We start from the raw sequence: 15,729 nt of genomic DNA on the forward strand, positions 1-15,729 counted from the left end.
TGGCCGGTTAGTTTTGCTCGATGTTTGAATGGCCATAATCGGCCAATTAATCGGTCGGGCCTTAGTGTGAATATCTTGAAGCGACGGTTTGTCTCAAAAATAAATGCACGTGCCCGCTGATCTACAAACCCACATTCAACAATCCACACGCAGAATTGAATATTTACAAATGATAAGTCATGATAAATATTCACACATTAAAAAACACGTGTTTAAATCGCGCAAATCATTGCTGTCCTGTGAAAAACACTTATGTCCAATTTTTGAAAAAAACATTTTCACATTAATGCGATATGTCTGTAACTCGGAAACACCATTCACGTAAAAAATAAGAAAATTGAAAAAATGAACATAAGTGTTTTATACAACACAGCGACGATATGTTTGTGGATCTGAAAAACACATGAAAATCATGCATACATTTGTGGATCTCAAAAATTAGGAATGTATTTAAATCATTTTAAGACAAATCTCTCCCCATCGTCAGGCTGGGCGACCGTCGAGGAAGCCTCGGCTGCTGCTCTCACTCAAGTGACTGGGACCCATACACTCACAAATATTTTTTACTCCAACCTTCAATATTTATAACAAAATATGTTTTTTCGAGTCGAGGAGACTTTCGCCACATGTTGAAATTTGGGCGCCAGCACGCCCAATTGAGCGCCTGGTTCAAATAAACTGCTCTGGGGAAACTAGAGCCGTGTTAACAAAAGGCTCACTGTTGCTTCTGAAGTTGCGCGCAGCGGCGCCATAGTACCTCCTACGTCATGCAGCAGAACCTTGGACTCTTAAAGTGACAGTAACCAGACCAACGTTAGTGTATTTGAGGCAGCTTTCAATGTCGGCCTAATTTACATGTTATCTGTTAAGTGACGCCATGTTTTTTTCAAGAATATCGGTCCGATAGTTATCGCGCATCCCTACAAAAAGCTTTTGGGCACAGTACATTCCCGGAGTGAACGAGATTGTGTTTGCCTTAATGTCTTATTTGGCAGATCTGATCAATGACATTATAGACAATCACAGGTTTTGTATAAAATGCAAAAAATCTTCCGTTCCGATGGAGCCGGTCCGAGCGGTGTGAAGTCTATTAAAGGTAGGGATGTAACGATTCACTCAAGCCCAGATTAGATTCGATTTTCAGTTCCCGATTTTCGATTCTATATTTTAAAAATTGCACCATGCTTGTTTCTGTGCACTAATGTGGTTCTGCAGCCATCCACAAACGCAATGCGCAATGATGTTTGGCGCAAAATCATAATTTGATCTACATCTGGAATGAAAAAATGTTTCAAGACATCATTTTCTAGATCAATTTAAGCAACTCGATTTTCGATTAATCAAATCAATTAATCGATTAATTGGGGTGAATCGATTTTAACTTGATTTCCAATTAATCGTTACATCCCTAGTTAAAAGTGTAATATGTGTTATTGTATAGTCCAGCTATTTTACTCTGTGCATGTACAGACATTGTCAGGGATTTTTACTCGATTCATTTCCATGCATGCATCAGTTTTCTAAGGCGCTTGTCCGAATTAGGGTTACAATTTATAAGTGAGCTGAAGCCCGTCCCAGCTGACTGTAGGCCAGCCAATCACAGGGCATATGTGGAAAAACAAACAATCACATTCACACCTACAGTATGGATAATTTAGTCTTCAGTTAAGCTCACGTTGCAAGCACATTGAGGGCATGTAAACTCCCCACGGGAAGGATTCAAACCAGGAATCTGAGAGCTGTAAATCAGACGCGCTAACCAGCAGACCACGTGTAGCTCAAAACATTTCCAACTTCTTGTGTATATTAAACAACTTTGACTGTGGCAAAACTACGACTGCACATGTGCATATCTCACTGCTCGGCCGCACGTGATGCAGCTCCGACAACCGCACTCGATTGCCCAACCACAGACCCTCCTCTTTCCCTGCAACACACACTCAGTCACACATACACATTCTGTACATACATATGCTGTTTTTTTTTTTTTTTTTCTTGTTTTTTTTTTACGGCACACCGGCCATGCGCCTGGAAGGAGGAGACAAGTAGAACGAGCCATAGAGGGGTAGAGCGAGGGAGGAGTGTATCCTCAGAGAGTTCCGCTCACTTTGGATTTGAAACAAGCCGCCTCGCTCTCGCTCTCGCTCTCGCGCTCAGTCTTCAGAACCACATGAAACTGTGAGCGAAGGAAATGGCTCTTTAACGCCAGCACCACCTTGGCTTTCTTCATGCTTTGGACTGGAGGCATGCGTCTGAAACACACCGAGGAGGGCTTTCCTCCATCTGTCCGTGCGTCAAAGGAAACCCGGTGTGGCGTGAGGGGAAAGGAAAGTGCACGCAAGAGTCGAGGAGTAGCGGAGTGTCCTGGAGAGGAGGAAGGGGGCGATTAGCGGAGAGCAAGAAGAAAGGAAGGACACCCCCGAGCAGCCACTAAAAACATGAGTTTGCCCACTAACTGTGTATATCTGGCCCCCTCGTTCCAGGACCGCTACTTGAAAATGCGCAATGGGAATATCGGCGGTTCACCGTGTGCTGTCAATAGACCCATCGATATTGTGCAGAAACGAAGACGGTAGGCAAGATGTGGAGTCGATGCACAAATTGCAATACTCTGTGTCAAATTCTTCTTTTTTTTTTTTCTCCCCCCAAAAAATGTTCATTTGTGAAACTTGGGACACCCCACCCCAGTTTTTTTGCCGGTATCCTGCCCCATAAATCAGCCAACGCTACACATTGAAAGCTGCAAAGTGAATAAATAACACACAATAGGATCAAGTCCTTCACTCGGGGATTCTGCTTTGAAATCTTAGTGTTCATCGAATTAAATAATTACAGTCGGCCTGTTTCTTTTAAGAGAGTCATTCAATTGTGCTTTCGTGAATCCAAAGTTGACACATGGACATCACGTCCATAAAAGTGTGTTTTTCGGTGCTAATTTCAAAAACACAAATTGTATGTTTTGAATGGCAATTACATTGAATTTGTATAATTTTTGTTTTGGTCTTAACCTATAAGAGTTATGCTAGACTGCCCTCTCAGTGAAATTCATTGTTATTTGATTCCCTTAAATAAGTCTCATGTTTCTTTCCTGCTTGCTAGGGAAATTTGAATATTTTCATTTTTACAGTAATATATTTCTTAAATATCTTGTTTAGGGTCATGGGTGAAGCTGAAGCTTATCTCAGGTGCCTTTTGGCCAAGTGTCGGCACACATATAGACAAAACTATTCACACGCACAATAAAGGACAATTTTGAGTCTTTTATGAACCTAGCATGCCCGTTTTTGGAATATTACCCGGAAAAAAAAAAAAATACATGAAAGTGTGGAAAGAACATGCTTGAGCTTTCTATACGATTTTTCTGATCCGAGAACCAGCAACTCGTACAGTCGGTTTTAAATCAGAGCAAAAAAAATCAAGCGTATCCTGAATTGGCAGCATTTCAAGCAGATGGCTGTAGAAAAGGCATAGGCAGCAACTGACTTGTCAGAATCAAACTCCATCTTGAATTCATAATAATATGAATAAATGCATGATGCGTGTGTGAATTACTATCATTGGAATGCTCAGTCTGATGAGATTGTCCTCAAACTTCAAAATCTCTTAGCATTAATCAGCGTTAATTTGCTACAGTTTACTCCTATTTGAAACTTGTAGTTATTTCTTGCTTTCCCTACAACAGGAGGCAGATATGCTATTTATGTTAGCTGTGCATACCAAAAAAACCCGAATACATGGAAAACAAAGCAGTTCCCATTCTCCTTCTCTCACAGAGGTTGAAGTTGAGACGAGATCAATTGAAGGTGTTTTTTTTTTCTTGAATACGCTAGTTCAAATGTGAATGAATTAAATTGAAAAGCTGAGTTAGACGTGTTTTTTTTTTCGTGAAATCTCTTATCAAAAGCACCGCCCCGAAATAATCATTTCCACCAAATCTCATTACGCTCCATCAGCAGAATCAATGCCTCTTCTTAGTCTTTTAACATAGCAGTGCATATCGTCGCTGTCCTGTGAAAAACTCTTATCTCCAATTTTGGTAACTTTTTTCATTTTTACTTTAATGAGATTACTGTGACGCGGAAACATGATTCAGGTAAAAATAAGAAAATGAAAAAAAATGGAGATGAGTGTTTTTCATGACAGCGACGATATATTAGGGCTGCATCATTACATATCAGTATTAAAATATCAATCCTGATTATTATGGTAATAATTGAAATCACGATTATTTAGACAATCATTTATTTTTTAGTACCGGTACATCAGAAAATGTTTTAACATAAATAATATAAAGAAAAATAAATGTAAGTAAGTTCCTTTTAGACCAAACAGAATTTATAAAATTTGTTATTATTTAAAAAAAAAAAAAAAAAAAAAAAAAAAGGTGCAAATGTATAAATTCAAGTATGATTTCCCTGTGTAAACAAACAGTGCGTTGGATATAAATGAACATTAATAATCTTTTTTTTTTTACAATTATGCCAATTTTGTAAACATGGAGTGTAATAATCGGGATTGTAATATAATTCAGTTTTCTATTGCATATTATGTATTTTTTACTTTTTATTAGGTATTTATTATACCACTCTTTTTTGTCAATTATGCTTACGTAGATTAAAATTGCATTTGGGGGGTGAAGGTTGATTTCCAAAATTTTCAGATAAATATGAGTTATTTTATCAAGCATTTTTTTCAATGCTGAGTTCATATTGTTGCCAAGAAATAGACAGTATGTGTCACTGCCTTCCAATTCACCAAGGAAGTGTGACTTATTTTCAGAGTCGTCCTTTTGAGAAAAAAAAAAAAAAAAAAAGCAATTTTATCCTGTGTGGAGAAAGAGGAGGATCAAAGTGTGTCCCGTTGGTGAAACGCCTTCGCAGAGACGAGGCTAACGATTGTAGTCGACCACAGACAGTGTATGGGCCTGATGGATAAACCACATGTGCGTAATAACACTTTGAACCTAGAGTGGAGGAAGGATAATTGCCTTTTATGACTTTCACTGGCTACCCTGTGCACGTTTAACATGAAAAAAAAAAAGATATGTCTTGACTTTACATTGTAAGGTTGTAAATGTTATAGTTTATGCACAATATTTCACTGGTGCGCGCAGATTAGTGCTCTTTTAGCCAGGTCCACTTGACCCGGGCACTGATGGTTAGTCGCAGCTGTGGACTCAGTCGTCAATTGTACGAGATTTATTGCGGGCAACAACCAGCATTCTTTTTAACTAGAGCTGCGACGTTTTCAAATCTACTGGAAAAATAAGTGAGAGTGAGTGAGAAAGTGAGATAACCTCGAATAGCCTGCCTGGATTTAGACAGGCACACAATGACCATTGTGGAAACTCGAAAAAGAGGACATTGGGGACCACTTAAAGTTCCAGAAATAGATGTGAGCATAAAATCAGTAATATATTTGAGTTTTGCTTATGGAATTTGTCAGAATTTCATTTTCCCCATTTTTTCAGCAGAAATAATAGAAATGCAATCAATCAAAGTTCCAGACTTATACTATTGTCATCATAAAATTGTACAAACAGTTTGGATCAAACATGTAATTATGCATTTTGGACATACATTAACAACAGTCATACAATTATAAAACGTAAGTTGAGGACTGCCATTAAGTGAATAACAAAACTTAGTGGACAATTTAGATCGCGCGAATGTGATGGGCGCCAAAGGTCATCACCAGCAAAAGCGAAAATAAATGATCCTCTTTTGGCAACTTTAGAGGCACATTCTTCCTAAAACATGTTTTATACATTTTGAATTGTTCCACTGTCTTGTGAAAATAGTGGTTCTACTGTTGTTACTCATCAAATCATCATAATGTATTTGAGGGATGTAATGATTCCCTCAAGCTCTGATCCGATTCAGTTTTCGATTCTCAGTTCCCGATTTCGATTCGATTTTTTTTTTTTTTTTTTTTAACAAAATGAATGACTCATTTTACAACATAACGTTTTTATTTTAACATCTGCATTTTGCCCTTGTAACAAACAGTAACCTTTTGTAATTTTACACCCCAAAAATGAAAATGATCTAATAATTTTGACTGTTTGACTACATTTTTGTCTTGGTATTATTATTAGTGTTTTGTTAGTGCCAAAGCTGAACTTGAAAATAAATGTACAATAGATTTGACTGTTGTCATTACAAATCCTTTTGTGATCAAAATGTCAATATTGATTGATGATGAATATTCATTTTTTACATTGATTCATACTTTACGCAGTTTAAAAGATTAAAAACAAAATAATAATAATAATTATATATATATATATATATATATATATATGCATGGTGGTCGACTGGTTAGCACGTCCGCCTCACAGTTCAGAGGTCGTGGGTTCGATCCCGGCTCCGGCCTCCCTGTGTGGAGTTTGCATGTTCTCCCCGTGCCTGCGTGGGTTTTCTCCGGGCACTCCGGTTTCCTCCCACATTCCAAAAACATGCATGGTAAGTTGATTGGATACTCTAAATTGCCCCTAGGTGTGATTGTGAGTGCGGATGTTTGTCTCTGTGTGCCCTGCGATTGGCTGGCAACCAGTTCAGGGTGTCCCCCGCCTACTGCCCAAAGACAGCTGGGATAGGCTCCAGCACGCCCCGCGACCCTTGTGAGGAGAAGCGGTACAGATAATGGATGGATGGATATATATATATATATATATATATATATATATATATATATATATATATATATATAATATATAATTATTGCTCTTGTGGGACCTGGAGGCGCGTCATAAAATGTGAATAAGGCGACTGCGTGCTCACCACGTTGGAACTGGACATTGATCGTTTTCTACAGAAGGCGTTGAAATGTCACAGGCAACACACGCCGGTATCGCATGGCTTGTCCTGTCTGTCAACGAGCTGTGAACTCTGGTGGCATCCCAGCAGGTTAGCCAGGCCTTTGGGTCTCAGCGGTGTCATCACATTGAGACATGACGCACAGTTCACTCATAGGCCGTCGAAAGCCGCCACCATGTTGTGACATGCTCGTGATCCAATTTAAAAGCTGTGTCAAACTATCCCATTTTGATGGACACTCTTAGGGCACTATCCTGCAGTCGTTGAAAATCCAGTATCCAGAATATACAGACTATATCATTTTTCAAAAATCATTTTCTCTCCCCCACACAGGCTTTAAACATAAAAGACATTTTTGAAACCAAAATGCAAACATGGAAAATATACACAGTATAGTGCCACTTGTAGTGTTTGTGTACATACCTGTACACGTGGCTTTAGGAGGCGGGGCGGGTTGGGGTGTGTGCGCGATGTCGGCAAGTCTAACGTGTGAGTGTTGGGTGTGAGCCGCGGCTGCCAGCAGCTCCTGCGCGAGTGTGCCGTTTCTGTTTAACCGTCACCCGACGTTCAATAAACGGCTGAAATGTGCGTTTTCCTACATGCAATGTTCTGGCTGATTGGTGTAACGTAATATGAAGAGTTGCTCTTCCAGAGCACCCCCATTTTCTTTCTTTTTTTTTTTTTTTGTGAGTCAGACATGATAATAATTGATAATTCATTGTTTTTGTGCAGCCAGTTAGAAGATCCTCATTTGGACCGAACCTGCTGAGTTCCCGCTACTCAGGCTCCAATTCTATGGTTGTTATTTCTCTACTGACAACAGCACATATTGTGCACTTGCGTGTCATGAAATGCAAGAAGATTAGCGAAATTCAGTCACCCTTTGTTTTTTTTCATATTTGAGGAAATAGTCGAGCTAATCATTGGACCAGTGGAGAGTATAGACCGGCTAAGTGCTTAATTGTTCTTTGGGTAAATGATCAACTCAGGGAAAATTGGCCTCTGTTGTAAAAGAATAACAACGTTTCAGATGGGCTTTTAGAATAGAATCCAATAAAACACAATAGCCTTTATTGTCATTGTAGTGCATGATCAAATGGAATGCTATTTCTTGGTGTGATATGAAAAAAAAAACAGGAGGAGGTAAATGTAAAGAAGGATAGTGTGCAAAATTGCAAGTGGAAATAATGAAATGATGTGAAAAGAGCAATAGAGGTAATTTGAAAAAAATTAAAAATGAAAGTGAAACTAATGTCCAGGCCCTAATGGATTTTCAGCCAATATTCCTTTTTTGTTTTTTGTATTTTTTAATATCGGGCAATTAAATCAGCAGGCAAATTAATCAATCAGGCCCAAAGGAGGAGTGGTGGCCATTGGGAATTCCGGGAGATTCCCGAATGGCCTTCCGATTGTTTGGCCGATACACCAACCCCCATCGACGAATGTGTTTCGGTGCAGTATTGCTCTTGTAAACTATTTGATACGCTTGTGAGTGTAGTCAATGTGAAACTGGCCTAACGGCTAGGGCACGGCTATGAAAAAAAAAATGTTTTTTGGTTTAAATAAGCCAACATGAATGTTGCATATTTACAAATCACTTTATTAAGGGAAAGTCAACCCAAACATGTTTTTTCAAGTGTTCCCAGCAGGCCCACTAGTTGAGACACGGCATTCTGATTAATATTGAGTTTGTGGAATATGAGTTAAGCAGCAAAATCCACCCGCTTTTAGCCATCTCTGTGGGCGGCCATTTTGTCACTTCCGTCGACTGAAATTGACATCGCAGTTGCTCAAGGCTCAGGTAACGACCAATCATGGCTCAGCTTCAGAAAACAGGTGAGCTGTGATTGGTCGTTACCTGAGCCCTAGGCAACTGTGATGTCATTTCTAGTTGACAGAAGTGACAAAATGGCCGCCCCAGGAGATGGCTAAAAACGGGTGGATTAACTCTTATTCCATAAACGCAATATTTATCAGAATATCTTGTTTCAACTCGTGAACCTGCAACATATTTTTAAAAAAAAAACGTTCTTTAACTTTTAGAATAGGCATTTTCATTTCATTTTAATGATGGAAGAAAGCGGTAACTCTCTTTTTGGCAGTACTTTGTTTGAAACATGTTCGCAATACATGGCAAAAATATAGACGCTTTTTTGTTACTGGGTTAAAAAGAATAAACGCCTTAAAGAAAACAGCCTCAATTTGTTTTTGCTGTCTTTGTCCCACTGTGAGCTTGAGGACTGGCTGCTCCTTAGTTTCCTTTAACTAATTAGAGGAAGAAGTGGCACAATCGTGACTCTCTGTCGGACTCAATCACTGTATAGCGAAAGGCGCCAATTAGTCCTATATGAACATGATTAGGACAGAGTGCAGCATGGCCTGTTAGTGGCCCAGGTAGTGTGTGTGTTTGTGTGTGTGTGTGTGTGCGTGTGTGTGTGTGTGTGTGTGGCCTGAGCTAGCATATCCAGTTTGTGTATCAGTGTGACGTCAGGTTGTTCGATTTTTGGATCGATAGCGGAGCCAATACTGGGCCTTGACCACAGCGTGGGTAATCACTGCCCTCTGTGCGTGCGTGTGTGGATATGTGTGTTTTGTGTGAGTTTCTGGTCTGTGCTGGCCCAGTGTGTGACTGCCCTTTCCAGCTTCTAATGTTGTTAATACTGATCAGCCACTGCATTGAATTCTGCGCCACTGGACGGACAGAGCTAATCACTCCCCACAGACTCCTTGATCGATAGCTTTCTGCACGGAGGAGTGAATCTACCGTTGAGGTAGTCCACAAATATCAATTGTGATTATATATAAATGGTCGGACCGAAAAAAAGGGCCGCGATTTCTCGGCCTCAACATTCGGGGTTCATATTGGGTTATTCAGACTAGAAAAGCAACGATGTTCGCAGTAGCGATTGTAAACAGCGAAGAAGGTTAAATGTGCTTGTAGTCCCGCTTTGCACTTCTTTGTCAGCATCACCGATGACAAGGAATGGCCGAGTTGCTCTGCCAATTTTCCATCTTTTGAGGTAGTGAGCAAAAGGGGAAGATGGTACAGCAGATCAAAGATGTGACGTTTTGATGATGTGTTGTTTTTACTATTGTATGTATAAAAATTCTGATCCGTTCAGCTTGCCGAGCATTTTTATACAGTAACTGCGGTTCATCAGTACGCTGTGTGTGTCGTCGGCCTTTTCAAGTCAGGTGGCTCCAACTGAATATAAAAAATGGATGCAGTATGCTGCAATGTATGTTTACCCTGATTATTATCCTGTTTTTTGTTTATTTGGCAGCCTTTCCCACCATGTTCAAAAAGTACAGAATTGTCAAAACGATACCCTAATTTGTGGCCACGTTCTATTTACTCTATATATATACACATTTGGACACTGACACAATACTCTTATCTGTGGGGCTCTCAGCCAAAGGCCATGGACATATGTACTGTACAGTATGTGTATACGTACTAAACACAACCGATGACCTGCCTTGAACGTGAGCTTGTCCTTCCCTCGGCTATTTTTAGACCTGTAGCTGCTCTGAGATCAGATGTTGATGTTGGACTGTGAGTGTTTGCTGTGTTTTGACAGTGGTCCACTTTGGTCGGTCAGGTTGGTGTCGAGAGCAACAGGTATCAGAGTATACTGTCATCATGGTTTATAAAAGACATATGAAGGTTTACTTATTTTGCTTTTAAAGGAAAGATGTCAACCCAAACATACTTTTTCAAGAATATGTTCTATGCAAGCCCACTATTTGAAACAAGGCATTCTGATAAATATTGCAGTTGTGGAATAAGAGTTCATCCACTCATTTTTAGCCATCTCTGGGGGCGGCCGTTTTGTCACTTCTGACGACTGAAAATGACATCGCAACTACTCAGGGCTCAAGTAGCGACCAATCACGGCTGACCTGTTTTCTGAAGCTGAGCTGTGATTGTTCAATCCCTGAGCCCTGAGCATCGGTGATGTCATTTTCAGTCGACAGAAATGACAATATGGCCGCCCCCTGAAATGGCTAAAAATTGAGGGATTTTGCTGCTTAACTCATATTCCACAAACACAATATTAATCAGAATGCCGTGTTTCAACTAGTGGTCCTACTGGGAACATATTCTTGAAAAAAATATGTTTGGGTTGAATTCCTTTTTAAGTAATCCATCCATCCATTTTCTATACCATATGTTCTCATTAGGGTTGCGGGCAAGCTAGAGTCTATCCCAGGAAACATTCTTGCTTTTTAAATGGTTTGTCTTCTGCCGGGACTTTACTGTTGATGGGCAGCAGGGGGCATCGTTCTCTTTCTTGTTTTGACATGTGGCTCTCAGAATCTGTACAGTATTATGAACTTTAGTTACACACATGGGTTGTTTGTCTACCAAGAGGCCTGACAATTCCTCGCTGCGTGTCGTCATGAAGACATAAACACAGGCACGATGAAAGGAGGGACCAGTTTAAAATGGCAGCACAAAGGAGGCAGTTTTTTTCTGCTTCTTCAAATCAAATTTGCAATTGGTTTTCCGTCCAAAGAAAACAAATTCTCTTTAGTTCCTTTTTTGCTCTCTCCCACTCCGGCACTCTCACTAACGTACAGTATGTGGTCGTTAACAGCTCTCACGCTAGCGCCCCCTCCACGCAGTGTTCCCTCATCTGTTTTGCCTCTCTCCTCCTCACCTCTTGCCTCCTTCCTGGTGTGATGTGTGAGGCCTCCCGGCCAATTCCCACGCTACAAGAAATGAAAACAGGAGGTAGTATGTGTTTGGATGTGTGGGTTGACCTTTGACACCAGTCCTGTGTCATTCCCCATCAAATAACATCTGGCCATCAGTGTTCTTTTCTCTACCACTCTCGCTTGCGTAGCTTATTTAAATCCCTCAGCCCCGGTTCCCATGAGCACATTACACACACATATTCCGACGCTGTCATTTTCCATCCTGACATTCTGACTCTTTAGCATGGTTGCACTTACTCCATGACCGATTGAAGGTCTCCCTAGGATTCGTCTTTTAGTTCTCAAAAGTCTACTGGGAGTTTGGACTATTGCTAAAGTAAATTAAACTCCAAAATATGTATTCACTTGACAGTTAACTTGACAGTAATTAATGAAAGATAAGTTCCATTCCAATGGGAAGTGGTATGATCCTTGTTACTTTTAATATGAGGAAGGCTCTCAATATTGTGGATACGGTGTGGTTTCCACAGAACAAAGCCTTCATTTGACCTCCAAAGAGCCTCGATGTCTTTGTCTATAAAATAATTACTAGTTACAACAATAAAATATTTTTTAAAAATCATGTTGTGTATATAAAATTAGAAAATAGTCAAATAAAAGGGTGGTGAAAAAGTATATACATTATGTACCGGTAGTCATCATTCTCAAAGGCGGGCATTCCATCAGACTTACTGGTCCGTTACTGGCGAACACCCGTTTGCTGACGATTGACGAATGACGGGACAACTTTTAAAAATGATGGACTGACAAATGACAGAAGTGGGTTTTCATCCGTTAGTGTAATCATCTGGCGGGCGCACGTTTTTCTGACGTTTTCTGTGCGACAGACTGACGGACCAACGGACTTCTGACGGTCTACCTGTCAGACTGACGATTACAATTCAGTTCGTCACAAAAAATGACGGACGGCCGAGTGACGGACGGGTACCCTGGCCGCTGTGACAGATGACGAATGACGGACCAGAAACATTTTGTAAAATGTCCACCTCTGATCATTCTATTGGTTACTTTTTTCCTACTCCTAACCAATACACATTTGTTGTTTCCTAATTCCACTTCAGAAGAAATTAAATGACTTAAAGCGGAAGTCAACCCAAACATATTTTTTTTCCAGAATATGTTCTATGGAGGCCCACTAGTCTAAACATGGCATTCTGATTAATATTGCGTTTGTGGAATATGAGAAATCCACCCGTTTTTAGCTAGCTCAGGGGGCGGCCGTTTTGTCACTTCTGTCGACTGAAGATGACATCGAAGTTGCTCAGGGCTCAGATAACGATCAATCATGGCTCAGCTTCAGAAAACAGGTCTACCTGAGCAACTTAGAAGTGAGAAAATGGCCGCCCCCTGAGATGGCTAAAAGTGGGTTCATTTTGCTGCTTAACTTATATTCCACAAGCGCAATATTAATCAGAATGCTGTACTTCAACCAGTGGGCCTGCATAGAACATATTCTGGAAAAAAATATGTTTGGGTAGACAATTAAGATATTAGAAAGAGGAAATGTCGTGGAATCATTTTGCAAGCATTTTGAAAAAGTTTGAAATAGGGATGCACGATAACTATGGGACTGATAACTATTGCACTGATATTGTGGACATCACATTCATCATTAGTGTGTTTACTGTCACTTTAGGAGCATTGAGCGCCAAGTCTCTGCTGTTCAACCGGCAGGTAAAAGAGCTCTTGAGTAGAAGCACCTGTGGCTAAAGACAAACTGTGGCAGGGTTTACTTTCTGGACATGGATTTGACACCTGTCAGATAGGAGGATTTGCATTTTGGCCGCCGATATGATACACGTACACCAACCGAAATACAGGAAAAAAATCACATATTCTCCTTTGGCGCAGGACAGCATGCTTCCGGCGAGCTGAAGTGTATGCTAACAGCCCTTGCTAGCGAACCCACATTCATTCATGGCTTTGATCATTTTTTTGCACATTGTCCCTCAGCACAACGTGCACCATATTCCTCTTTATGTTCCACTGCCAGTCAGACGTCCATATGTCTGGGGTAAAACTGATGTCCTGTGCGTTGTTGTCTGTCCGAGTACGAACATGTGAAGCGACACCATTGTAGAGTTCTGGTAAACGTGTCTACAAAGTAGTATCGGCTTGGAATGAAATAAAAGTTAAAAAAAAAAAAAAAAGAGGCCAAAAAATAAAATATTTATAATAATTGAAGACGTTTTGAGCTACGTAAAAGTGGACAGAAACTTCCCTTAAACCTTGTTGCGCAACTTTTGAGCCTTCTTTGCTTTCAAGTAAACTGAGGGAAGGCCTGGCAGTGAATGCAAACTGCACATCCTGGGAACAAAAGCCGACGTTAGGATGTGGGTGTGTGAGAAAAGTTGAGTAGAACTGAGTTAAAGAGCGAAAAGGGGGGCTGTCATTTGCGTCACAGAACTGGAGAACAATGCTGAAGGTAGAAGACCACCAAGGTCATCTTGTTATGAATGCAGTATAACCGAATGAACAAGGCGGCGGCCTGCCTCTTTTTCCCTCTCACTTTCTTTCTCTGCCTGTCTGCCTGCTTAGTGGAAAGTTTAACTTGATGTTATGCTGACATTGTCGACATCAATAACAGCTTTGTGACATTAAACACTAAGTATGGCGGTTTGCAATGATGGAAAAACTTCGATCTTAATCTTGTACACCACCAAATATGATGATCAGTGAACACATTGCTCGCATTAATTAAGTCCTTTTCAGGAAGGGTCCGCTAATCCTTTGGGGGTTGGATTGTTTGCTTTTATTTAAAACACATGCCGTAAGCAGGAGTTGTTTTCGCCGTTGTTGTAGTACACATTTTCATCAATAGTGGGAGCTATGCTTCCATTAATCACTGTTGAACAACACACCAGCAGGCTATAACGAACCTTAACCTTCACTTACTGAAGGATACGGGTTCACATGCAAAGGATTGCAAACCTTGAAGGTGTCCCGACAAAACTGCACTTAACATGTATTCTATTCACACATCCACTACTAAAATGTAGAGCAAGAATTCCTCTCAGATGAATTGGTGAAGGGTATTTGGGGGAGCTACGTACGTAAGTTCCCTCACAGCTGCCTCAGTTCCCCAGGCGGATCTATTTATAGCTTCTGACGTCACTGGCCTCCTCTGATGGAGCCTCGTCACAGCCAGTTTCACTTAGCTGGCACGGGTGGGGAGGGAAAGAGGCCTGGGTTAGGTAGAGGGAATCATCATTGAGGTAAGGGCTGCTGTAGCCCCGCCCATCCTCTGCTATGTCACGCCAATCAGATGCGAGATGGTGCACTGCGTCACTGTGCTAGATGCAGACTTCCTCAACCCCCACCCCTACCATCCTCCTCAATTCTCTCTCTCTGTGAATCGGGCAGGTTCATTCAGCATCAGTTGCATAATAGCCTTCTTCCATTTTTCAGCCGCGGCTATAAGTGGAGTGCTGTAGACAGGTTGTGCTAAAAATAGACTCCAGCAACCTTCAATTGCTCTGTGAGAGCACTATTTTCTATTGTTGCAACCAGGCTAGAGAGTCAGGGTGGGGTGGGGTGGCCTATTATTTAAAGATGAGGAAAAATACCCAAAATTCTCAGCACATAATTTTTCACCTAAAGTCACATTACCTTCCAACAAGGTTATTGCATCGTACTTTGCATTGCTTCCAGTGTCTTAAAAATGGATAACCCAAGACAAGTGATCATGCACTTCGGTGTGTCCAAGGCAATAGTATCCTGAATTATATTATATATATATTGATATTATACAGTTACATATTGGACACAGATACACTCTTTAGATGCGGTGACGGGTTAATAACGGGTGTGGAGAGGTTATATGATTGAGGAGCGCGACTGATGTAACATGCTTCACGTCAGTGTTGATGTCATGTTGATGTAATGAGCTAGCGGGGAGGAGGTGTGCGTACTAGGGTTCTCTGAAAAGCAACTTGTCTCAAGGTCGAAACAATCTTGCAAGGATCGAGAATGTGTCTTAGGCTTGAAACATCAGTGTTTCATACTGAGCCATACCTTGTGGCAATCTTATATTTGATGCGCTGTACAGTACACAGACCGGCCACAATATGGCCATTTGTATCTAACGAAAGTCAATACCAGAGCGGTGTTGAATTTCTGACAATTTAGTAGTAACAATGCTTTATTGCCTTGCTTTAGTATCATGCTTGTGTATTTATTTGCACCCATT

General features: G+C 40.7%; 1 protein-coding gene across 11 annotated transcripts in view; it reads left to right on the forward strand.

The window, feature by feature from the left end:
* LOC147138183 (3',5'-cyclic-AMP phosphodiesterase 4C-like) overlaps positions 1 to 15,729 on the forward strand; it is a 102,265-nt gene that overhangs the window by 63,173 nt on the left and 23,363 nt on the right. Inside the window, exon 1 of one of the 11 annotated variants that reach the window (XM_086046477.1) lies at positions 1,992 to 2,572. The exons of 9 other annotated variants lie outside the window; for them this stretch is intronic. In XM_086046477.1, coding sequence (XP_085902603.1) covers positions 2,439 to 2,572 — 134 coding nt within the window. In that variant the 5' untranslated portion in view covers positions 1,992 to 2,438. Of the gene's footprint in view, positions 1 to 1,991; positions 2,573 to 13,946; positions 13,966 to 15,729 lie in introns of those variants that run through there. One more of the 11 variants, XM_086046479.1, reaches the window with a different exon arrangement.

The sequence above is a fragment of the Filicampus tigris genome, chromosome 12, assembly GCF_054856515.1.
Source record: "Filicampus tigris isolate MCC_2025a chromosome 12, RoL_Ftig_1.0, whole genome shotgun sequence".
Classification (NCBI taxonomy): domain Eukaryota; kingdom Metazoa; phylum Chordata; class Actinopteri; order Syngnathiformes; family Syngnathidae; genus Filicampus; species Filicampus tigris.